General features: G+C 37.0%; 1 protein-coding gene across 1 annotated transcript; it reads left to right on the top strand.

Moving 5' to 3' along the window:
• Positions 1-22,294: 22,294 nt before the first annotated feature.
• LOC140891246 (O-fucosyltransferase 19-like) lies at positions 22,295-26,158 on the top strand. The gene is made up of 8 exons (XM_073299636.1): positions 22,295-23,099; positions 23,721-23,793; positions 23,882-23,952; positions 24,061-24,149; positions 24,220-24,352; positions 24,420-24,652; positions 24,760-25,236; positions 25,335-26,158. The coding sequence occupies exons 1-8, from the start codon at positions 22,554-22,556 to the stop codon at positions 25,588-25,590; spliced, it is 1,878 nt and encodes a 625-aa protein (XP_073155737.1). The 5' UTR covers positions 22,295-22,553; the 3' UTR covers positions 25,591-26,158.
• Positions 26,159-27,266: the final 1,108 nt, after the last annotated feature.

The following is a 27,266-nucleotide window of genomic DNA, read 5'->3' as shown; positions in this document are numbered from 1 at the left end:
CCAAATTGTCTTCCCTTCTCTTCATTAGTCCGAAATCTAGCCTTCAAAATTCCTGCCAAACTCCATCGTGATCAAGCCAGCTTTAGTCGCCCAATCCCTATCCATGATCCTAACCTACCTGCTATTTCACGTCCTATCCCGGACGATTACCCCTCTCGACCGATTTTACCCTGTTGTATTTTCGATGTCACCTACCTTGCGACAACTCATCTGTTGATGTTGCCTCTCATTGCTGGCCAGCATTGGGAATCTTTTTTTCAGCCTTCCATTCCAGATTCTATTTTCCCAGAGTTACTTTACGAGTTCTATGCCAACCTAGAACTCGAAATTGGCGAGGAGCTCCATATTGCCAAGATTGTCCAGGGTTGTCATATTCGCTTTTCTGTCTCCAACTTTGCTGAGTGGTTTGATTTTCCTACGGAGGGACCCAGCAACTACTTTGGTCAGGGATGGCCTCTCGACGATCCTACTTTTGATCGAAATGAGGTCCTTTCTACTATTCTTGGTCGTCCTGCTACTCTTGCCGACGATCATCTGCTTTTGAAGCAACTCCGTCCCGACTACCAAATCATTCAGAAATTGATCACCACTTCTATCATTCCGCGCAGTGGAGATTCCTCCATCTGCAAATATCTTGACCTCTATGTTCTCTATCACATCGTTTTCTCCCGTCCTTTCAACCTTCCTCGCTTCATTATGCAGGCTATGCATAATGCGGCTAAAGCCACGAGGAAGGTTACTCTACCTTTTGCTCGTCTAATCAACCGCATTTTGACTCACTTTGACATCTATTTTGTTGGCTTAAATTCCTTTTCCATCTCTGATTTCCATACTTTCAACCATTCTATGATTACCAAGATGGAACTATCTTGGAATCCTGTCCTTTCTCATTGGGTTGATGACCCAACTCATGCCTTTAAAAAATATCTTTCGGATAAACACTTTTCACTTTCTTATTCGAGTCTTTCACCCACCTCTCAGGCTAAGGGATTTCCCAATGGTCTGCCTGTAGAAGAAGGATTTTCTTCTTCTGGCTTTCAGTCTTTTCCAGCCAATCTTGGCGAGCTTCCATTTAAGATTCCCGAGATTCCTGCTACCCCCACTCACCAGTCTGATCGTCTTTTCGAGACTCTTCAGCGCATTGAAGGGAATCTAGCCAGCCACTTTTCATCTTCTATTGCCTCTATGGATGCACTGACTATGAGAGTTACCTCGTTGGAGACTCGCTTTGATGACGTTTTCTCCCGCTATCCTCCGCCGCAGCACGATGATGACTCTTAGATTTTATTTTGCATTTTAAGTTGTATTTGTTTATGCTTTCTATGTAAAATTCAAGACTAGTTTAAATAAAATTATTGTGTATTTTATTTTTCTCGTCTTTTATTAATTGTTTTTTGATTATCGCAAAAAGGGGAATAATTAATTTGGTTAAATAATTAATTATTAAATTGAGGGGGAGTTTTAATAATTAATGCTTAAACAATATTTCATTAAATTGTTTAAAATATTTTTTATTGCTCTATTGCTTATATTTTATTTATCCTATTTAACCAAGTTTTGTGATCATCAAAAAGGGGGAGATTGTTACGCCTTAAACGCATACAAATCTCGTGTAATGAGATTAATGTTTTTAATGCATTAACAAGTCTCAAAATATTGTGTTTTGATGATTATAAAACTCGGTTAATTATTACTAACAGTTTAAAGTGAGAAATTTGCAGATAATAATACTTTTGAGTATGAACAATATTGGAAGCAAGAACCGATAATCAAAAATTGGAGATAAAAAATTAAGGGTCAAATTTGCCTAGGTTCGAACGGTCCGAAAATGGTTCGGACGACCCGAAGAATTATTCAGAATTTAAAAAGATTGGAGGACAGGCTCGGAGGCAACGAAGACCACTTCGGACGATCCGAAGTCAGTTCGGACGGCCCGAAGAATTTCTTGGAATTTAATATTGTTCATAAGCACTCTCGGAGGCCACGAAATGTTCACTTCGTGTAGCGACCCTATCCGGATCCGCTACCTAATCAGAGTTTAAGAGCATAATTAAACATGCATTAAATAAATCGCTGCGAAAGACTTAAATAAAAACAGACCGGCAGAATACAACCGGTTAAATAAATTCGATTTATACAACCAAATCGAATAAATAGCCTAAAGGCAAAACCTACAGCTAATCCTGCTGTCTTCACTGGTCACTGACTACTCCAAGCACCTGGTACTCAATCCTGCACCTACACCTGCCCCGTTGAATGGGGTGTCCAAATACACAGAAAAGACTGGACGTGAGCTCTAAGCTCAATACGAAAGCACTGGGTAAAACATATAAATATGATGCATGCAAATGATAGGGTATCCATATCTGGGATAACTGTATATAACTGCTCAGTAAAGGCGCCTAGGATATGAGTGGTACAACCCGAGGAGCAAACCCTGCGTACACTGCTCATTCCTACAGGACGTGGACCGTGTCCCCCGATGCTAGCCACCCATGACCCGTCAGTCAATGGGCCCTAGACATCAACCATCCAGACAGGGCTGAGCGACCCTACATGGCTCATCTCACAAGATGGACAGGCACAATATGATATGCACATGCTGCATAATAAATGACATACAAAATGCAACATATAAGCATGCAAAACCCGCTGGCAATTTCAATCTGTACTTACGTACCTTACTACAGGCAGTTCCTAGCAGTCCCACTCTAGGTTCCAAGCCTATATCAGCTCTACAATGAAAATACCCATGCATTAATATTTAAGCTCTAAAAGCCTTAACTAAGCTATTGTATACTCCTAAATAATTTAAGGAGACCATAGCTATACCTGCGTCCGTCGTCAGCCCACTGATGGCGACTATCCCGCAACTAGGGGCACACCCCTGCTGCAGCTCCACAGTCTCAAGCACTGCTCCGCTACACGATCACTACTCTACTACTATGTCAGACACTATCTGACTATACTAAAATATGTTTCCTACTCCAACTCTAAAATAAGAGTACCCAAAGCCCTAAATAGAGTCACGTGGGCAAAGGAGAGGAACTCGGTGCGCTTTGAAATGAAGCCCTCGCACCTATATTTATAGACATCGATCGGAAGCTCCGTTCCTGATCGGAAGCTCCATTCCTGATTGGAAGCTCCGAACGTGCAGATCGGAAGCTCCGTTCTCCCGATCGGAAGCTCCGTTCGATACGTGTCAATTCGGTCCACATGCAACCACACACCTGTCACCGACAACCATCGGAAGCTCCGATCGCTGATCGGACGTTCCGATCTCCCTGCTTCCGATGTGGTTCCGATTTTACCAAGATCGGAGCCTCCGATCCTGGATCGGTGATTCCGATCCCACTCGAGTCTTGGAACCCTCTAAGCCATTTTTGAGTGTCCTGGATCCATTTTTGGAGTCCATTTGGAGTTTCCTTAATCACGTTTTACTTAATCCAAACATGATTACTTGATTAATTACTCATTAATCATTAATTACGGATACGGGTCACTACATTCTCCCCCCCTTAAAAGATTTCGTCCTCGAAATCTAAGGTAATACCTCGAGAACGTACCAGAAACCCTTGCTCGAGTGTCTGGTCGAAATATCCTCTGACACACTCAGACTCCCGTCGAATTCTCTGCAAGCTCCATTAATGCTGAACTGCATTAACATTTTCCCAGCTGAAAATTTTTGCGCTACTTGATGACAACCAATATTCCTTGACACTAACGTATCACAGCACTGATACGAACTCTGTCGTAACCACGATCTCACTGATCATGAAGGATGCAAACACCCATTTGATCAAGATTATCGTCTCAAAAGAAATCTTATACTGACGAAGACCAAGTCATAACCTGACTGGTTTTACTGCATTCATCGAATTACTTATCGAATCTAACCATCTAATGGTTCCAAAAATTCTCGGTGTTCAACACCTCTAGTCAGGAAAACACTAATCCCAACCTTGTGCTGACACAACAAAGCCCAAATTCTCCTCAAGAGAATCTAGTTGTTCAAGTCTATACTTCAACGTAACTGCTCGCAATGTTCCCTAGATGGGTTATCCTCCCCACTCTCCCTGAAACACAACCGGTTTTCCAAGGAATACTGGGAACTTAAACCATCATGTCTAGTACATTCTGCTGTCCAAGTTTCTTAGTATAACCTCAACACTGTGCCCTGATGATAACTATCATCACTTGCAATTCATGACGCTACGTCATCTCCTAGCCATTGGTCTGCGAAATCACGCATACATTGCAATAGAAGTTATTACATCTCTGATGATCTTCATCATCTCGATCATAGGTTATTCACCTCATGAATTTCAATCGATAGACATCCTCCTGATAGTTATACATACTCGCAATCACTGTCCACGCATCAAGACTAAGGCAAGCTCCCACCAATATGCTCGACTGGGACATTCCACAGTGCACAGACATATGGAAATGCTTCATATTCCATCTCGAAACTCGACAGTCATTGTACCTTTTAACTCAACTCAGAGTCTCTGATAATACCATCAGCTCATACTAACCTTCCAAGGTCGAATCATAAAGATCCTGAAAACTAAATCCCAACGGATTCTCAATAGTCAAATCGCTCCCTTGCCGAACGCATCAGTCTCCGCACTGAACGATCTAATTCGTCGATTCCCTAGTCAATCCTGGGAAACATTTGTTCTCGAAGTAACTTGCCACCCGACGCACATCCGAATATCGATTATTGCTAACGCGCAATATTCTTGACAAACAATCCACACGGATATGGCTTGTTGACTGGAAAGAACAAAGTTGTTTCATCGCTATCTTGCGAAATCTTCAATTCCCACAACAATCTTGTTGGCTACTAAGTTGAAATTCTACTATCTCTGTCATTTCAGAGACATTGTTCATCACACGCTAGAAGACTAGTGACATATTCTGCTAGATCTCGAGGATCAGATCCTAGCTAATATCACACAGATCAGACAACTGATGTTTCCTTGCTAATGTCCATTAGCATTTCCAACTACTCGTCGGATCCAAACACAACGGTATACATAAATGTCCTCGCAGGAACACTTCATCGAAATGTCCGGTTGACACTCTTCACTATTGTTGTTCAATGGAAAACCTCACATGAAACAACAACATGATCCTTTCCTGACCTATTGCTATCACTAAGCAATTGATTGGATCAATATCAGCTTCCTTCTTAACAAGAATGCACTATACTGGAAACTACCAACTCCCTTGTTTGTCTTCACTGTCGAGTTAGCACCTAACTTGATCATACAAGTCTACTTGCAATCTTTCCCGATTACAGCAATCCCAGAAGATTCATCTCTGGCGATCATTGAGACTAAATAACTCAGATCTCCGATTTCTCTGAGATGGTATTCAGTACTCATCCCATAAGCATTACTCGACAGAATACTATCCCAAGTCTCTTAATTGCTACATCCTGATCAACCCTGATTGGCTCAACCAATCGAATTCGTCGATCTATTTAAGTTCGCACTTATCAGATCAGACCACCACTGATCATCCAACTTACATGGCTCGGTCAATAACCATGACTTAGCTGCCACAAGGAATCATTTCCAAACGGTGTCAGATCACAGTACATAAGTAGTTTTCTTGGCACAAGTCCTGTACCTTTTCAGCACTACTAACCGCTGCTTCGTATTTTGAACTTAATCATCCTAACTCTGACAGAGTTACCCAATAACCACTAGTAATCACTAGCACAGATCCAATGCCACCTTAGCACTACTAATCGTTGTCTTGTTTACCCAAGGCAAACATCAAGATAGACTAAGCCCATTTCCATCCCATGAAAAATCATACGCTCAACCTCTGAAAATATCAGACAGTACTTAGTGCAACCACTGGACTCACTGTCCTTACCTCGTTCATTCAGAATGAACACCACGGCTTGTCAAGTCCAAGAAGAATAACTGAAGAATCCCAAAGATTTCCACAATCTTCGAACACAATCTTTATTATATCCCTTGCTAAGATTGTTCAACAATTTAAGACTAAGGTAGCTTACCTCAATAACCCACCTGGACAACCACCAAGGTTTCACGATCATAGGTCATGCTTCCCTCATATCTTAAATAGTCATGTACAATCCTCAACGTCTGATATAATCCAATACTGATGAAGCCAATCATCAAGGAGTAGTCCTCACATTAAAGTCGAAGTCTTAAAACAGCATCCCATCCAAGTTCTTGGATAATTCCTATTACAGGAAAATTCTAACCACAACTCTGATGACAACCCTTAGTCATTGCTGGTAGAAATCCGTCCACCTACTAGATCCACATGTCTAGCAGTAACTTAAAGGTAAAAACCTATCTGCTCAGAGTATACACTTGTCAAGAAAATCCCTCCATGACTGGTTTCCATAGCAGAACACTCAAACTATATCTCTGGCACACCAGACGATATCGAACCATCTATATCAAACCTGATATCTTAATCCAAGGTCATACCTCGTCGTGACTGTCACCAAATCCCTAGACTGAGTAGCCTTCCCACCGCCAATCCTGAAGCACCAAGGCTCCCAGATAACCTCTGAAATACAAGGACTCCCAGAGTAACACTGGCATAGGGTCGCGCCCCATCACGTCTGGTCATGGTCATAGTCCACAACTCTCGGCATATACTGGACCTGGTATCCCTGATGAAAATCCATCATCACAAGCCTTAACCTAACGAAGGTTAGATAGCCTACTGTTCTAAGGAAACATCCTAGAACAAATCCCAATGTTCTAAACCGAACAATATTCCTAATGCCTCTAGATGAGTCCACTCACCGCTGGCACTATCTTAGTCCACTGACTAACTAGGTCAATCCTAGGAAAATGCCTAGACTAACCGCAAGTCAAACAGTCACAGTCGGCCCACTCAAATCTCATGAGCTGCAATAGTTGAACGCTAATCAACTAAAACAATGCCAATCCTAGCAAAATCACTTGCAATCATTCACGAATTGCTGGATAGGTAAAACATGTATCATTGTTTCCATTTATGTACAATTTCTCAATTACAATCCCATGTAATACATACAGTATTCAAAATACAATGAAATGTACAATTGAACTCGAAATGATACAACCAAAGTATGATGATTCATTACAACTGAAATACTGTTTACAACTACAACGATATAGTATTTAAATCATCGTACTAGTCTTGTTCCTTGAGCATGAAACTTCTAATCGACACACGCATCGATACAAGCATACTCCCGACCAAGTCTCTCTACATGTCCTCCTACGAAGAACTCTGGAGAAATGGCTCGTGATAGCTAACCAGTTATGCTCTGCATCAGTGCATGTCAGTCGACCCCTTCTGCTCACGATCTACCATCAGCGTTCTTCTTGTATCCATATCATGCTTCTAAAAATGAAGTTTCCCATGTGCCTATCGAACGCATTGATACAGCATACCGGCAAAACCATGTTCTGCATGAGGTTAAAGACCTCACGCTTGAAACCTATCATGCTTTAGGCACTCGAGGCATTCTCTGGTAAAGGTCTATCTGACAATCTCTCCAACTACTACTGGAGAATCTTCAGAGTAGTGTCATCATGGTATGGACGATACAGATGCAAGCATCAAGTGCGTCCCATCCAATGCTCTGCCACTGCCTCTGACATCCGGTACTCAATCCAAAACTAGGATCCACCTGAGTATAAATCTTGAAAACTCGGACACGATCCATCACTCCTGTCCGCACTTGCTGGAATCCCATAAGCCAAATCTTCAAAAATCCTGCCGATGATGATAATCTCTGGGCAAACTAATTGCCGCATCATCACCTCTTCCAAGGTCTCATCCATCCTATAAGGATAACCCAAATTCTTATTACTATATCCCAAGTCTCTTGCATGCATATGCTCTGATACCAATAAATGTAGTGACCCTATCCGGATCCGCTACCTAATCAGAGTTTAAGAGCATAATTAAACATGCATTAAATAAATCTCTGCGGAAGACTTAAATAAAAACAGACCGGTAGAATACAACCGGTTAAATAAATTCGATTTATACAACCAAATCGAATAAATAGCCTAAAGGCAAAACCTACAGCTAATCCTGCTGTCTTCACTGGTCACTGACTACTCCAAGCTCCTGGTGCTCAATCCTGCACCTACACCTGCCCCGTCGAATGGGGTGTCCAAATACACAAAAAAGACTGGACGTGAGCTCTAAGATCAATACGAAAGCACTGGGTAAAACATACAAATATGATGCATGCAAATGATAGGGTATCCATATCTGGGATAACTGTATATAACTGCTCAGTAAAGGCGCCTAGGATATGAGTGGTACAACCCGGGGAGCAAACCCTGCGTACACTGCTCATTCCTACAGGACGTGGACCGTGTCCCCCGATGCTAGCCACCCATGACTCGTCAGTCAATGGGCCCTAGACATCAACCGTCCAGATAGAACTGAGCAACCCTACGTGGCTCATCTCACAAGATGGACAGGCACAATATGATATGCACATGCTGCATAATAAATGACATACAAAATGCAACATATAAGCATGCAAAACCCGTTGGCAATCTCAGTCTGTACTTACGTACCTTACTACAGGCAGTTCCTAGCAGTCCCACTCTAGGTTCCAAGCCTATATCAGCTCTATAATGCAAATACCCATGCATTAATATTTAAGCTCTAAAAGCCTTAACTAAGCTATTGTATACTCCTAAATAATTTAAGGAGACCATAGCTATACCTGCGTCCGTCGTCAGCCCACTGATGGCGACTATCCCGCAACTAGGGGCACACCCCTGCTGCAGCTCCACAGTCTCGAGCACTGCTTCGCTACACGAGCACTACTCTACTACTATGTCAGACACTGTCTGACTATACTAAAATATGTTTCCTACTCCAACTCTAAAATAAGAGTACCCAAAGCCCTAAATAGAGTCACGTGGGCGAAGGAGAGGAACTCAGTGCGCTTTGAAATGAAGCCCTCGCACCTATATTTATAGACATCGATTGGAAGCTCCGTTCCTGATCGGAAGCTCCGAACGTGCAGATCGGAAGCTCCGTTCTCCCGATCGGAAGCTCCGTTCGATACGTGTCAATTCGGTCCACATGCAACCACACACCTGTCACCGACAACCATCGGAAGCTCCGATCGCTGATCGGACGTTCTGATCTCCCTGCTTCCGATGTGGTTCCGATTTCACCAAGATCAGAGGCTCCGATCCTGGATCGGTGATTCCGATCCCACTCGAGTCTTGGAACCCTCTAAGCCATTTTCGAGTGTCCTGGATCCATTTCTGGAGTCCATTAATCCTTTTGGAGTTTCCTTAATCACGTTTTACTTAATCCAAACATGATTACTCGATTAATTACTCATTAATCGTTAATTACGGATACGGGTCACTACACTTCGGATGACCCGAAGTCATGTTGGAGGACCTTGACTACTTTACGGCCACTGAAGATTTTGTCGAAAGAAATTTTCTGTATTGAATTTAATGCAACCGTTCGGACGACCCGAAGATGAGTTCGAACCCCCTGAAAAGTTCACCAACCGCAGAAATTTGAAATTGAATCATACAACGTTCGTACGACCCAAAGTACAGTTCGGAGGCTCCGAACCAGCCCGGATTAGAAACTATAAATACATGTCATTTGAAGCCATTTCAAATCATCCAATTCACTCTCATCTCTTGAAAACATCTTCCCTCATTCAAAGTGTTCTATAAAAGAGTTATTCGATATATTCGTTCAAAAGTCAAGAGTTGTTTGTAAAAATCATTTGTGAGTTGGTTGTGCTATTGTTGTAAACACTTGAGTGTGAAGCCAAGTGTATTGTTGTTGTGTTGAGGCTATCCTTTGAGCCCTTAAGGCCAAGTGTTCGAGTTGTATCGGCACGGTGATCGTGTTGAGTTGTAAGGCTATCCTTGGAGCCATCAAGGTCAAGACGTTCGAAGTGCTAGTACCTTGGTTAATTGATCTTAACCAAGAAGGGGAGACGTAGACGATTTATCGTTGAACTTCCATAAACATCTCTTATCCCTTTTACTGCTTTATTTACATTACGCATTCATTTACCGCACTTATCATTAATTTCTTTAAGTCTTCCGCTTGCATATTTGTATAATCGCTTTAAATTGCTAAAATTTCCAATAGAACCTAAATCCCCCCCCCCCCCAATTAGGTTCTAACAATATGCACATGCCGCATAATATTCCATGCAAATATGACACATAAATGCAACACATAAGCATGCATACCCACTGGCAATCTCAGTACAGGCAGTCCTAGCAGTCCCGCTCTAGGTTCTCAAGCCTATCATCAGCTCTACAATGCAAATACCTATGCATCATTCAATAAGCTCTAAAAGCCTTAACTAAGCTATTGCATACTCCTAAATAATTTGAGATCATATTTATATCTGCGTCCTTCGTCAGCCCGTTGATGGCGAATATCCCGCAACTAGGGGCACACCCCTGCTGCAACTCCACAGCCTCGAGCATGGCTCTGCTACACGATCACTGCTCCGTTAATATGCCAGACACTGTCTGACTATGCTAAAATATATTCTCTACTCCAAATCTAAAATAAGAGTACCCAAAGCCCTAAAATATAGCCACGTGGGTGAAGGAGAGGAAGTTGGTGCGGTTGTGAAATGAGCTCCTCGGCCTCATTTTATAGACGAGGGTTCGTATCATCCGATCCTTCTTTCGGATCGTCCAAACTTTGCATGCATGACAAATGTCACCTGATAGCACTTCGGACCGTCCGATCGAGACTTCGGATCATCCGAACTCAAATATTATGTCACTCATGACGTCACTCACTCGGACACCTATCTGGCTACTGTTTGGACCGTCCGATCCATCACTTTGGATCGTCCGAACTCAAATTCCAGCCAATCATATTATCTCCCTTATCCTATCTCATCTGATGGAGATCGAACCGTCCGATTCTTCTTCAGATCGTCCGAACTCTGCCCATGTGAACTGCAACAGGCCCTCCGAACTCTGCCACTTCGGACCATCCGATCCGGAGTTTGGAGCCTCCGATCCTGCCTAAGACTCGGAACATTCTCGACTATTTTTGAGTGTTCTGGATCCATTTATGGAATCCGTTAATCTATCTGAAATTTCTTTAATCATGTTTTAATTAATCTAAACACGATCATTGAATTAATACAATTAATCCTTAATTCCGAATACGGGTCACTACAATACTTATGCAACAGGGCAGCATTTTAAAACCTTCCTAAATGTTCTTCCGGGTTAGAACTACCATCATATTACCCCACTGCCAGTTTTCGGAAAATCACGGGGAGCTTTTCGTTCAAGATGGCCTGGGAGAAAAAGGCTCTCTTTGTACATCGGACCAGGTTGGCCTCCCACTTTCCGACCCAACCTCCTGAGCTCTTCCCACAGTGCATCCATTTGGTTGGGCTGACCTCCTCCTGGAGGTGGTGGCGGTGGTGGTAAAAGAGGTGGTGGTGGATAGTTCAGGTTAAGGGACTCATCCACTGTGCGGGTGACCAGCTGAGTGAGCTGATCTAAAGTCATGTTAGCCATGTTTCCTGCTCCGTGCTGACGACCTGCCATATCTACGTCTTATCTAAAACTTTCTCACAGACAACCCCAATTGATGTTTCTCAATAATGTGATCTTCTTGGCCGAGCTGAAGGAGATCAGTTCGACCTGATAAGAACCTGAAACCAACAACAAGAGTGTTAAGAAGGACCGGAAGGTGTTCCGGCGTATCTTCTCTGATGCTCAAGTCAGATACTAGGATAGCGAAATATAGTGAGTGGTATGTGTTCACCCGGTGGAATTGGAATCTCAAACAATAAAATCAAACCTGGTATTTATAGGAGAAACCTCCGGATTTGGTTTCGTCCTTCCTTAATTAGAATCCAAGAAAATTAAGATTGTAATCCCGCAAATCTTGGTTGCGATTTCGCCCGAATCTTCCTTAAAGATGGAAGGTAGAATCTTTGAAGAGATCTGATATTGTAAAGTTGATTTGGTATTTTAGATGACCTAACATCTTAGCCGATCTATCGAGGTAACTGAGTCGACCTTCCACCTTAGCCAACCTGGGGCTAAATGGCAAGAGAGCTCTGCCGACCTGCCTACCTAACATGTTGTCGACCTGAAGGAGCTTTGTCGACCTACCGACCTGGGGGCGGCGAGGGAGCTATGCCGACCTGCCGACCTAACATACTGATGACCTGACGTCTTAGCCGACCTGGGGTTTGGGATGAGGGTCATCGATGGACCGAGCTGGTCTCCTTTCGGGGTATCACAATAGGGATATTAATTAGAGAAATAGATAAAAATTAGTGTGTGTGTGTGTGTGTGTGTGTTTTTTTTTTTTTTTAATAATAAAAAATTAGTAAGTGCTCGGAGACAAAAGTAGTTACTTGAAGTGTGTAAATAAAAATAAGAATCTATTTTTGGAAACCAAAGTAGGCATTTTAACTATTTTAAAGAATTTATTCCATAATAAAATAAAATAAATTCGTACAAGAAAGGGAAAGCAATTTATGTGCATTTCTAATTAGCCTAACTAAGCTACGTATAAGCTATACCAACTAAACTACCAAAGCACGTCGATCGAGTCTTAAAATGTTGAATAGCAACTTAAAATAGAATGTTTCTCAAAATAATTAATATATAGCAAGTTTCATCCTCCATTGTCCCCTGAGTATTCGCGTGTGTGTAGAGAGGTCCTATTAAAAAACAAAATCAAATCAAATAAAATTATATTTATACAAAAATAATTTTGTAGTTTTTTATTCAGTTACATAAAAAAAATTTATCGTCGAATCTCTCGCTCTCATCTATTTCTCTAGATCCATCCACCCTCGAAGTTTTGATTGGTTAATTCAACTGACCAGGGTAATCGAATGTATTTTAGAATTCTATATATTTTTAAAAATTTTATTTAAAAAAATGAATACGGTATTTTAATTTTCAATATAACGAATATATAATTGCACTTCTCTGTATCGTTCCAAATTGCACTTCTACCTGGTCGTAAATGTTGACAAAATATGTTTTGTCTACATAGGACATTCTAACATTGTTTGAAAACCATATATTGTCGCCTGTAGAGTCATAAATAATCTACAAAAAGATAATATATATATATATATATTAGTTTAATGTTTTATACCTTTCGAAAAATAGAGTCATAAATAATCTACAAAAAGATAATATATATATATATATATATATAATAAAACTCATATATATATGTGTATATATATATATGAATCGTTAGAATTTTAATATATGAAGGCGAAGATATTTTTCTCGTATATTATCGCCGAATTATAATTAAGATGCTTGATACTGTTTGGCTTGGATTTTTTGTGTGCGAGTGTATCAGTCAAGAATCGTGTCAAAAGTGAAAAAGAAAAAAAAATCTAACTTTATACAATGTTCTAAAAAGAGCTAGGCGGTAGGCGAACTAGTGTCTAGCCGCCTAGGCGGGACCTAATCGGTTTTTATTTTTAAACCTAAATAATAAATAATTTGAAATATTCATGAGTTTTACTATAAAATATAAATTTTATGTCTTATGTTTTTCAGTTTTTGTACGAAACTCTTATAAAATTTTAATAATAATAATAATAATAACCACCACAACAACAACAACTACATAGATATTAAGTTTTTATATGTAATATGAGATAATTTTTTGTTTGACTTTCTTTTGTGCGCTTCTTCTTTTTTTTTTTTGTGTTTTTTTCTCGCGTCGCCACTCGCTCTTTTAGTTTATTATTATTTTATTTTTTTGTAAAAAATAGTAACCGCCTATGCGGCTTAGCGAGAGATTAGGCGGGCAGCGCCTAGAGGCATAGCCTAGCAAGAAAGCGAGATAGTGAACAACAGTCTAGCGTCTCGCCTCGGCATCGCCCTTTAGAACACTGCTTCCATCAAAAACGATTACGAGTCTCGGATCCACCGTCAGTCTCGATTTCTCCGGTTTAACGCTAAAGAGCATAAGAAATAACGAAGGACAATTCCTAATAGCAATCGAAACTCTTAACTTTGCTACTAAAACTTGAAAGTGACAAATGTTTGTCATAAAAAAATACAAAAAGATACTACTGAAACGTAGAGGAACTAAAAAAATACGTACTGGAAATATATACTGAAATTCTAAAAACATGAAAATTAGGGATGTAAACGAGCCAAGCCGAGCCGAGCTTTTGAATGTTCAAGCTCGGTTCATTTATAAACGAGTCGAACCCGAGCTTATTTAACGAATATATTCATGACTCACGAGCTTATTCGAGCTTTTATCAAGTCTAAACGAGTTTAATATATTTAAACTATAAATTTAAATATTCATTAAATTAATTAAAAACTAAATTATATATTTAAAAAAATATAATATTATTATTAAAATTTTAATTTTATTCTAATAAATTAATTTTTATAGATTTTTCAATATTTTTTCATAAGTAAAGTGTAAATTTATAAATTAAATATCAATACTATTATTTTTTCGTCTAAGAGATGACTTACGAGCTTGTTAACGAGCTCGTTAACGAGCATGTTCACGAGCTAACGAGCCGAATATTGTAAAGCTCGAGCTTGGTTTGTTTGCCTTAACGAGCCTCATTAAACGAGCTCGAACGAGCTTTTAACGAGCCGAGACCCGAACAGTTCGCGAACAGTTAGTCTCATTTACATCCCTAATGAAAATGAAAGACTGAAAAATTATGCAGAAAATTTGATGTAAAAATCGAGAGCTTTTGGAGCTTGATTTGGATTGATTGATTGTTGATTTTTTTTTATTTATGCATGGATGTCCTTTTTATATGCTGGTTCTCGAGTCAGTTTTTTAACTGCTCAAGTCCATGAGCCCACTTTTTGCAGCACTAACCACCCCACTAACAGCCCCACTAACTCTTAACCGCTTTGACTTGGTCTTTCTCTCATTCTTTCTCAGCTAGTTCCTCGAGTGCCGAAAGTTCTCCGAGTGCCCAACTTTACCATCCCACTACTTGTAACTGTTTTGATTTGGTCTTCTCCTATTTCTCTGTTTGGTTCCTCGAGAGTCCATCTGGTTCCCCTGGTGCCCAACTTCACCGTCCCACTACTTGCATTGTGGGTCTTGGAAGTTGTTGACTAATTCTTTGCAGTTCCTGTAACTTTATTGGATTTTAATTCACCGATGCTCATCATTAAAATTTTTAAAGGATTAAATGATAAATTAATGATACAAATTAATTTATTGGTCAAACAGATACAATACCAATAAATTAGTCCACTAACTTTCTTTAATGTCCCAAAAAAATTTAAAATAAATCATGAACTAATATTGACAATTCAGGAATAAAACTCTTGTGGATGCTGTTATAATTTATAATGCTACAGGATCGAATATATTAAGTAAAATCATGCGAAAAGAATGTTGGGATGGAAATCAAGTGGTTGATATTATCTCGTCTTCGGAATAGGCACTCCATTTGAACATTTATTATAGACATATTCTCCTAAATGTTTTACCCTCTAATTTTGTGAAATATTATTTTTCCTTCTGGTGAGAATCTGAATAGCATAATATTTGTTGAAAAATAATTAGTTAGCGGTTAAAGGAGGGACAAGACATTTGGTGATTAGGGACAAACGTTGAACATGATTACAAATTATCATGAAGATAATAATTAATTAAATGATTAAATCCAAGGGGCGAGAGGGTCTGACTCAATGGTTTATTATACCATATAATATATATAGAAGTTGAACTTATTTTTTCTGACAAAAATTATTTGTAAAATATAATCTATTAGGCTTGTTTGGATATGTAGTTTAAAATATTATGTTTAGTGTTTTATAAGTGAAAAAATATTTAATGTGTTTGGACAATATATTTAAAAAAAATTATTTCCAAATATATTTTTTAAAGAATAATGTAAATGAGAGACATTTTGTTATCATGTTTAAAAAAGATAAGGGTCAAATGGGTAACAAATCTAAAACAGGAGAAAAGATTAGAAAAAAAAAATTAAAACTAAAAAGTTTTTATAGAATAGGTGTCCAAACAAGTTTATTAAATACTTTTAACTAAAACAATATTTTTATAAAATAGTTGATCGACAAATATATATATCAAAATTTTCGATAGGAAAAGAAAAAAGTTGAAAAATATATTACTAAAATCAATTTCAACAAAATAGAGTATCGAAATTACTAATTAGAGACATAGATATAAGATGAAAACTACTATGTGACTTCAATTTCGATAAAAATGTGACTTCTTCTTTTATTTGTTTGTTTGCCTCTGACGTGAGTTCCTCTGAGCCGGCAGATGATCACAAATTCATTCAGAATATATAAAGGTCGACATTTGTTTGTTATGAAATGGATGAATGTTGGTATTTATAAATATAATTTTATTGCACGGTATATTGGGATTGTGATGAACAAATGGTAAAAGATCTGTTTAAAAAAATCGATCGTTGGATAAATAACCAGTCCAATTATTTTTTATTTTTTTTTAAAAAAAGGGATTTTCAAATAATAAATATTCTCTATATAATGCTTGAGTTCATTGTGAAGTCGCGCTTTTTGAATAAATTTTTTTTTCCTAAATGATTTACCTATCCACCCTCGAGAAAAAAATTTGTCTCCTCTTAATTGAATTTTTTGGCTCGATCCTTAATCACACTCTTGGATCACATTGCATGCATATCAGTTACTTTTAAGATAAAATATAGTAATTGATTACGTGTAGCTCATCTGGTACCAAAGTCTCAACTTTGAGTATCGAATTCGAAATCCAATTGTAACAAATCTCAACTCCAACTCAAATATATATATATATATATATATATATGAGTAATTTTCAGTTGTCCAACCATTCTAGCCCACCTCGTCCCCGATCACTAAAACCCGGTACCGGATTTTAGTTGTTTTTTTTTAAAAAAAAATTTGTATCACTAAAACACGGTACCGAGTTTTAATTGTTGAGGACGAGTTGGGCAGCATTTATTGGGCAGCTGAAAATTTATATATATATATATATATATATATATATATATATAGTTGTAAGTATATTCAATTTTTGTACACATAGTAACAATATAGAAGTCATAATTCTCTACCAATTATTATATGTTCATGTTTTTATTTTGTTTTTTTAATATTTTATATTTATAAATGTAAATTAAAGATATTATAAATATGGGTACTTTGAAGAGGAAAAAATTGGTATGTCCTAAAGACAAGAATAATTATTACTTACGCTTAATAATATTCTAAACATATAGTAAACTTTTTCAAAAAAACTGAGAATACCATGAAGTAAATGCTTTTTAAAAAATATTATATTTTGATTTTTGGAATAAAATTTTGTTTTAACAGAGTCATAATAAAATAGTATAGATTAATACACGAAATTAAATCACTAATTTTCCAAAAAAAAAAAAATTAAATCACTAATAAAATCCTTAACTTGTGACGTGGAACCGATCGGGAAGCAAACGTGAGAAGATACTGAGTTTTTTTTGTTCATGGAGATCACCGTATTTAATTTATTCGAATAAAAAACCAATAAAAAATCCTCGGAATTTATATTGAATATTTCAACAAATAATTATAGTAAGTTTTCACCTTCCATGCGTCAGCCGACCAAAGAATAAAATAGAGAAGAGAAGACCGAGGTTGGTGCATATAAAACTAAAATGGGATCTCAAATAGGTAATATTATCAATTAAAAAATGGTGAGAAAAATATTAAAAATGATAATATTCATAGATGGTCGTGTATCTAAATTAATATATTAAAAAAATAACAATTGATCTTGTAAATTGTTTCTTTTCATTTTTCGTTGTTATTGTCGAATTTCAGTGAATATCGGTGAGGCAGTATTGATTAGTAACTTACAATGTTGTACTTGAGATTTTTACGAGTTGAGTAGAACTTTAAAAAGTTGAAATGCAAAAAATAAAAAGTAATACTACATGTATATGAATGTTACACGTTAGGTTACTCATTACACTTAAAATTATAACATGATTATCTCTGCATTTATTTGAAAAAAAAATCTTTCAAAAATGCATGTAGGATAATTATCATGTCATTTTAAGTGTAATGTATAACCTAATGTGTAACACTCATCTACATGTAACAATAAAATATGTTTATTTCTTTTCGTTTGAACATTATAATGTGTAAACTAGCTCGATCGATGACGAACACAAACAATTATTTAATGGCATTGTTTGGCTGTGGAATAAATAATGTTGACAAAATTTGTTCTGTCCACGTATTAATATTGTTAGAACACCGTGATGTCGTACGTGTAATATTATTACATTTCAGTATAACCTTTAATGTTTAAAATTTTTTCTTAACGCAAACTCAAAATTATAATTGAATTATTAGGATTATTTTACTATAAGTCGTAAATTAATACTTGTTCATAACTTTTAGCACGTTACGCGAATTAAAACATGGTTCCAGACCAAAAATATATAATAAAGTAGTCGACCAACTTTCTATAAAGAATATTTATACTCTTTCAATACGTATATATTTTCGGTCTTGACCAAACGTATGGTAAAAAAACTTCTTCAAAGATCTTCACGTTATTGACATATTGTGCCTTTCATACACACACTGACACACTATAGAGTTTTGATATACGAGATGTTTTGTCAGTCGATACTCATATAAATGTTCAAATGGAGGTTGCCCATCAGATTAAAATCATATATCTATACCTATATATAAAGTATATATATATATATACACTCTACACATTAGTATGGACGACATCAATTAGCTCAACTTGTAGCCTTTTAATTTTTTTCCAAAAAAGTTATTTTCAAATATTCAAGTGAACATCTAAAAAAAAATTATAAAATGAGGGAAAAAAAACCAAGTTTTTTTTTTTTTTTGGGAAAACACCGCCGGAAGCCCCCGGTTAGGCAGACCCCTACCTGTGTATAAACATAAAAAAGCGATACAAATAAAACCTAAAGGGGAGGGGGACTAGGCCAAGACCTCCCCAAAAGGCTATAGAAAGATAATAGTCACATCAGAACAGTTAGGGTATCGAAAAAAGTACAACCAAAACAACCCTAGAGTATAAGTGAAAACATACAAAAAATCATAGACAACTAACTAAGTCATCGTCAGCAGTCATCCTGTGCAGCAAAAAGCCAGCAAAGATCCACAACTCGAGCTCAGCAAAATCAAAATCCGACACTGAAGCGCGAAAAGTGGCTGGCACCATCCTGAGCTAGACTAAAGATCAGAGCTACGCAAAATCAAAGATAAGAGCTACGCTAAAAAAAAAAAGCAAGTTGAGCGCTAGCTCAGCTGGCGTCCAACTTACAACATTTTATTTATAAAAAAAAAAAATTTAAAAGATAGCGCACATGTATCCTTTGGACAATAGTGTGCAGGAGATCATTTTTGTGTATATATGCATATATATATATATGTATATATATATATATATTCACAAAACACACACACAAACTCTTCTGAGGCGCTATGCGGGTCAATTTTGTAAGAGGATCTCCCATTGACTCGACAAAAATATTACTTTTGATGTCAAAATATCATTTTTCATTGTAGATATGGGTTGAGTCGATCCGTCTCACGAACCTCTGTGTGTGTATATATATATAAGAGTATTTAAGTTATAAAGAATTAAAAAAACAAATTCAAAATTCAGTACTTTTTATGACTCCTGACAAATATTTGTGATCGGTTGTAATTTTTAATAAAACAAACATGTATAACATGCCCACAGAGGCATAGACGAGTTGGTAAGCCAAGAGGTGACGTGAAAAAAATTCTCCAGTGTTACGGGTTCGATTCTCGTGTGGAGCATATTCTCTGTTGAAATATTGTTGGGGCATGCTCTGGGAGTTGACCATGTTACATTGCTCCCTCCCTCAGGTCTCTGCAACTCGTGCACATCCCTCGATTTAACCCTCGCATGAGCCAATGGATTTCTGACTCACGTGAGATGAGATCATTTTCGGGGTCAACCCAATAAAAAGAAAACAAACATGTATAACATGGCAATTATAGTTACCATATAGCGGCGGAAGAGTAAAATGACCATTATGACATGTCATAATATTTATTTAGGTAGTGTTTGATATAATTTTATAAGAAATATTTTTTAGTTTTTTATTAACAACATTTTGAGCATTTTGTTAAAGGAAAAATTGATAAATGTTTCCTAAAATTTTTTTCAAACATTACTTTAATATACTATTTATGCCCAAGTTTAATAATTACTTTTTCGGTCTTCATAACCATCGATTGAAACATGCCAAATAATCGAACAAACGCATATGTAGCAACTAACAAACTTCTTTAAAGATCTTCACGTTATTGTAGCATTGCAACGTGCTCACTTCAATCTTTATAATTATATATATATATATATGTATATATATATATATATATATGGAAAATAAATAATATGTATGTATCTGGGACAATGTGTATTTTGGGCATGGTTCAAGTAATGCTTTTCCTGTTACGTGTGTTTACGAACGAGGGCAAATAGGTTTCAACTTTCAACAATTCTATTTTTAAATAAATTACAAATTGGTTAGTATAATCATGATCAGCTTTGAAATCCAAGAACCAACAAAAAGTTTAGCATTCTTTCGGGATTCCAATATTTCATTCTTTATAAATTACTCGAATATGTTTGCAAACTAATTGAAATATTAGAGCATGTTCATGATTTACTCGAAATATATTTAAAATTCTTTATTTTTCAAAAGATGAAAAACAAATAAATTATTGTAAATAATAAAAATATATTATGTATATGAATATGATATTTATAGAATATATATTGTACACATGTAATGCGTGTGCACTTACATATCAGTTAATAATGCAATGTATGAAAACAAAACTTTAAAAATGTTAAAAATGTTTTGTTAGATTTTAACTGTCCAATGAGACTGTTATAATATGTGGACATCTCACATACCTACTATCCAAGAACTTGTGTAACATTAACCTTAGATTTGATAATTGTCCCTACTATGTTAACACAAGTTTTTCAGCGTATTTATGTTCTCACTCATAGTACATATCGTAGGTAACTTTCCGGGTGCTCATCCTTTCCAAAATAGTTCAAAGTCAAGCACATTTTAATTTTGAAATTCTTATTTGACGAGTTATCGAAAAAAATGTATTTTTGTTGATAAGAATGATACCTATCAACTCTTTTATATCTTTCATTAATTCTAGTATGAAATCGGTTCTTCATATTCTCCGTCACCCAGTTTTTGGTAGTGTCTCCATATTTTATATATTAATCATCCATATTGTGGACAATATACCACTCCAAGGAATTGTGATCATTTACCGACATAGAAATTTGGCTTCCCATATCATAACTTGCATACTACACTTGGATTACATTGTTAGTAGTCTTTCTATCACAAAGCAAAGAGTAATTATTTTTCGAATTCGTAAAATAGATGAGTACTTGATAATGGATTATGAGTTGAACTCTCTCTACATTTTTTCTTCGAGCCATGGTCAAATATATTAAGTCACAACCCATATTGTACATTATAGTAAATTACTAATATACCCCGGCCATACCAATGTAGAATTTCAAAACTATAATACTACCCCTATAATATAAATCAAAATAATTGATTTTTTTTCCATTAAAAGCAAAAGAATTTTTTTTAAAATAAGAGATTATACTGTTGGGTATTCAATCAAAGTTTCACATTGAAAGATGAATAAAAAATCATGGATTAATATATTGAATAATATCTTCATTGGTATGAGTTTTTTTGGATGGTTTTTAAAAACAAAACCATGAAGATTTATGTCCAAAGTGAACAATATTATAGCAATGTCGAAATATCTAAATTTCATTGATCAACATATACAAACATACCACGCTTGCAAAGAGACATTAACATATATAAAATATGTCTTAAATACAATGAAAATAAAACCAACCACTTGGAGAAGGGGTTAAAAATTATTTAATTTTTTCACCAAAAAATACCTTTGAACCATTTACCACTCTTTTGACTTCCACCTATATGCATATATGCCAATTAATTTAAAGTCTTGAAAATAACCCGAAATCAAACAAATGTCCCAACCCATTTGAGATAATAACTCAATACTCCTATCTAATTATTTTATATTTATTTATAAAGAAATCACAAAATGTTAAATAACTTTCCAAATCTCACACTTGTGATTGGAGGCTATGTATATTATGCCCAAGAACTCAAACTCCGAATAACAACAAAATCAGAGGCGAGATGCCCAATCACATGAATCCTCTGCATCTGAGTTGTCTCCTTCGCCCTTAGATTACGGTCCCCTATCCATATATATATTCGCAACAAGACTTGTGTTTTCTTCCTCCGCCACCGTTAACAAAAAACAACACAAATTAATTTGCACACCAAAACAAAGCAACGGCTCACAATTCTGCGGGGAAATGGGTTGTTTTCCCGTCTGTTTTTCTTGACTCTATTTCGTCCCGGTTTGTGTTGTTTATAGCCCCCCGGCCCAGGGGAAATGTCGGACGGAGGAGCCACGGTCAATGCCGGCGGCGGGACTCACCAACGCCGCCGTGTCGCGGAGTGCACGAGTGATCAAGAAAAGGACAAGTCTTCTGATCAGGTGCAGGTTGTGTTGGAGTATTCGAAGATGGATTTAGATTCCGAAGCTTTGTTTAATTTCAATGGCGTCCATCACCATCATCATCCGGCGGTGAGGTTCTTTTTTATGCGTAAAAGGATGCCGGAGAATTGGATTCTGTGCGTGGAGGAATTCGTTTCGAGTTTGCGGAGAGTTTTGAGTTCTCTGACGTCGAGGAAACGTGCGAGGCTTATGATTTTCGTGATGCTTCTGATGATGGTGGCGGTCACGGCGTTGCTGAAGTTTTGTTTGCTGGCAGGCGGTGGCGGAGGCGGAGGCGCGGCGGCTCACGTCGCCGGGGATTTTGTCAGGCCGAATTTCGTTGATGATCGTCTTTCGTCTAATGTTAAAGGAGAGTTCTTTGATTTCAAGTCTTCCAGTTCCAGTAATGTTGGCTTGAAACGGAAGATGAAGGAATTTCCGGTGAGATTAAATTAAAGCATATTTAATGGAAATAAATTTGATTTTATATATATATATATATATATATATATATATATATATATATATTGTGTTTGATTAATGTGGAATTTGGGAAAAAAAAAATCATGGAGTCAATGCCATTAAAGCTGGCATATTTTGATCTCATAGATTTTCTGTTATTGATTTCCCAAGATTTTCTATTATGAAACAAATTTAAATTCTTTTTTAAAAATATATGCATGAATAAAAATATTATCTTTTAAATTAAATTTACATGCATAAAAATATAAACGGTCGGCCACCATTTTCATATATTTTTTTTCCAGTTTGGATGAAAGGAATTTGAATTTCTATTAAATATTAAATATTATAATAAAGTCCAAGCTCAATGATTAGTTGACGACCGTTATGCTTTTTTCACACCAACAACGTTAAAAACAACTGGTAAATTTTACATTTTCCAACGGGAATTTCGATTGCTTTTATGGAGTTAAAATTCCAGAGTTAGTGGGCTCCTTTTTTCCCCACTTTACTTACCACTTGAAAAGTTTCTATTTTTTTAATTATGAACTTTTGATCTTACTGAATTTAGAGTTTATGGAAAGACTTTGTTTTGGACAGATTCAAGAAATATGGATGAAACCGAACAGTGATGACTTTTACCAGTGTACCTCTCGGCCAAGAAATCGCTCGAGTATGTCTGGTTTCACCTTAAAATTTGGTAAAGAAATGCAGCAAAACATTTTTTTGGTATGATAAATACATGTTCGAAATCGTTTCAGAGTCGGGAGAGACCACGAATGGCTACATTTTGGTTCATGCCAATGGAGGATTGAATCAAATGAGAACTGGTGTAAGTTCAATATTACTATCCTTTGCATGAACTTCTACAGGTTCGATTTCGTTACCTTGTGTTTATGAATACACCCATAAGAATGAATGAATGCTATTTTGATCTCAGATATGTGATATGGTTGCTGTGGCAAAGATTATGAATGCTACTCTTGTGCTTCCTTCACTTGACCATGAGAGCTTTTGGACGGATCCTAGGTACCGTCTTTCGGTTATTTCTTTTAATGTATGTTAATCTTGTCTGAGATTTTGGTATATTTTTTGACAGTGGCTTCAAGGATATTTTTGATTGGAGGCATTTCATCAAAGTTTTAGCAGATGATATCGATATAGTTGAGAAGTTGCCATCGCGGATTGCGGGAGTGAAGCCTTTGATCAAAGCACCGGTTTCTTGGTCTAAGGTAGTGCAACGAGTTCAATAAACGCGTGTTGCATCGAGCTAACTAATGTTGGTCAACTCGTGTGCAGGCTCATTACTACAGAAGGGAGATTCTTCCTCAGCTAAAGAAACACAAGGTGATCAAGTTCACTCATACAGACTCGCGACTCGCGAATAATGGCCTCGCCTCACACATCCAGAGGCTAAGGTGTCATGCAAACTATGACGCCCTTCGCTACACGCCTGAAATTGAGGCCCTCGCGAAGAAACTTGTCGATAGATTGAGAGACGAAGGAGGACCATTCATTGCTCTTCACTTGAGGTAATCAACCATCACAGGATTTGCTATAGGATGTGTGCCAGCAAAAGATTGAACAGAGTTGATTTCTTCAACAATTACTTTGCATTCACATAATTTTATCCAATTAGGTATGAGAAAGACATGCTAGCATTCACTGGTTGCAGCAACAATTTAACACGTTCCGAGGCCGAGGAACTTCATGTGATGAGACACAGCGTCAAGCATTGGAAAGAGAAAGAAATCGACAGCAATGAAAAGAGACTTCAAGGGGGCTGCCCCCTGTCTCCAAGAGAGGCAGCTATATTTCTCAAGGCAATGGGATATCCCAGTACATCGAGAATATACATTGTCGCTGGAGAAATATATGGTAGCAATAGCATGGATGCGTTTCAAGAAGAGTACCCGAACGTTTACTCCCACTCTACGCTGGCAACAGCTGAAGATTTGCAACCATTTAGTCATTATCAGAATCGCCTTGCTGCCTTGGACTATATCATAGCACTGGAAAGTGATGTTTTTGTTTACACGTATGATGGAAATATGGCAAAAGCCGTCCAGGGGCACAGACGATTTGAAGGATTCAGGAGGACGATAAACCCCGACAGGTTATTGTTCTAGATCATTTATAAAAGTAACATCATCCAAATTCATCTTTGATCAATGGATTGGAAACTAAAGTTTCTTGAATTTTTCTTCATTTCAGGTTGAATTTTGTTGGACTGATAGACTTGTTGGATAAGGGCTCAATCTCATGGGAAGATTTTAAATCCAAGGTCAAGAAATTACACTCCAACAGAGTTGGAGCACCGTACCGTCGGAAAGCAGGAGAATTACCCAGACTAGAGGAGAATTTCTACGCGAATCCTTTTCCTGGTTGCGTCTGTAACAGATCTCAGGAACTAACTAAACGTCAGAAACTTGATCGAAGACCTGATCGTCGAGTTGCTTCACAAAGATAGGCAGTCTTACATTTTAGTCAGCGCATGAAATTATAATATAATAGTATACAGAATGCTATGTCTATAGCAGTACAAACAGCCTCAGCAGGACAGGGGCATTGCAAGAAACTGTATCTTTTACCACTACTGGGGAACACTAGCAAGAATCGGGATTGTAGATGGACCCGTGAAATGCGTTTCTACACAGAAAGGCGACTTGTTATGGCGGCGTACACTGGATATATCAAAAGATATCAGAAGCATGCAAAGAGAGCTGAGGAAGGGGTTGAATGGAATTCCAGACTATGCATACATTCAAGTTCGAAATCTGGAAACAAAGGACTACATATTATAAATTTTTTGAGTCATATTTCCTATATCAAGATTAATAAAAGCCTATCTGCTATCAAGCTGTCAATGAATGCGAAGGCCGAGTCGAGATACGCTCTTTCTTCGAATGTTGTTACAACCATATAACAAGAATTTTTCATAAGATTGTTTATCATAATGCACATAGTTTTACTCGAGAACGCTTGGTGGGTGCCGTGAGTTTGAATACCGTGTTATTTGATGGCTCATTGTGTGCAATGTTATACAAGATATTCACGCGAACATGTTGTATAAAATGCATCATGTGTGCTACTCTCGACATAGCATAGACGGAACTTTGTTTGATGCTGAGTGGTTAGATTTCTTGAGGTTATAGTTTAGGCAAATTCACTTGCAATTCTGCTCACATGCCAAACATTATCAACCACTAGTATATTTGCACACACTATGTGTGAAATGTCCTAAAACTTCTACTGGATTTTTTTTTAAAACTCTCTAACGATAAAATATAAAATAATAAATATAAATATATATATATATATGCCCATACATATATATATCATACTTAAAAATAACTTTACTTAATTTAAAATACAAATACACAAAAGATACAATAAAAGTACACGCATGCAATTAAATTAATTACTAAATAATAGTTTATAAGAATGCCATAATAAAATTTTTAAATAATATTTCTTTCACAAAAATTCATGAAAACTTAGAAAATAAATACTTAAATTTAAAAATCCATGCATATACTGAAAATCTATAATAATAAATCATATGCGGAAATAAATGTTTCTAGTCTCAACATAAAATTCATCTTAGAGCAATGGTCACGGGTTCCAGCCGCCTGGATACTCATACGCCCTCGCCGCCAGTCGGGAACACATTATCCTTATTGGCATTTTGCTCACCTGCACCATTTAAATCTAGTGAGCCTAGAGGCTCAGCACGTTCTATCCTTACATAACAAAATGAAACCACACACAAGCACACATCATATAAAATACGTGAATAATAATTATACGTGTATGATATTAAAATTATATGCATATAAACATAAATAAATAATCATACTTCTAAATCATCATGCTATAACATAATTCATCATACTTTATAATTTTCGTAAAAATAACATATCATGATTTCTTAGTTCTCAACAGGTCGTATCCATATCGGTGGCATCATACTGAGTGATTGATCAATCTATAAACCAACGTACGCGGCGGTGGGGTTTTCACCTCTGTGCTGCCACTTCACCAGCCCTCTCAGCTGGATCCATAAGCTCATCATACTTATACATCATTAGGAAGGTCACCGGGCCCAGGTATCCCGGCCTCCAACCACATCACTTTTCACCTTCA

Source organism: Henckelia pumila, chromosome 3 (assembly GCF_033568475.1).
Source record: "Henckelia pumila isolate YLH828 chromosome 3, ASM3356847v2, whole genome shotgun sequence".
NCBI classification, from domain to species: Eukaryota; Viridiplantae; Streptophyta; class Magnoliopsida; order Lamiales; family Gesneriaceae; genus Henckelia; species Henckelia pumila.
The sequence above is the reverse complement of the archived record's forward strand: the minus strand, read 5'-3'. Positions and strand labels throughout refer to the sequence as shown.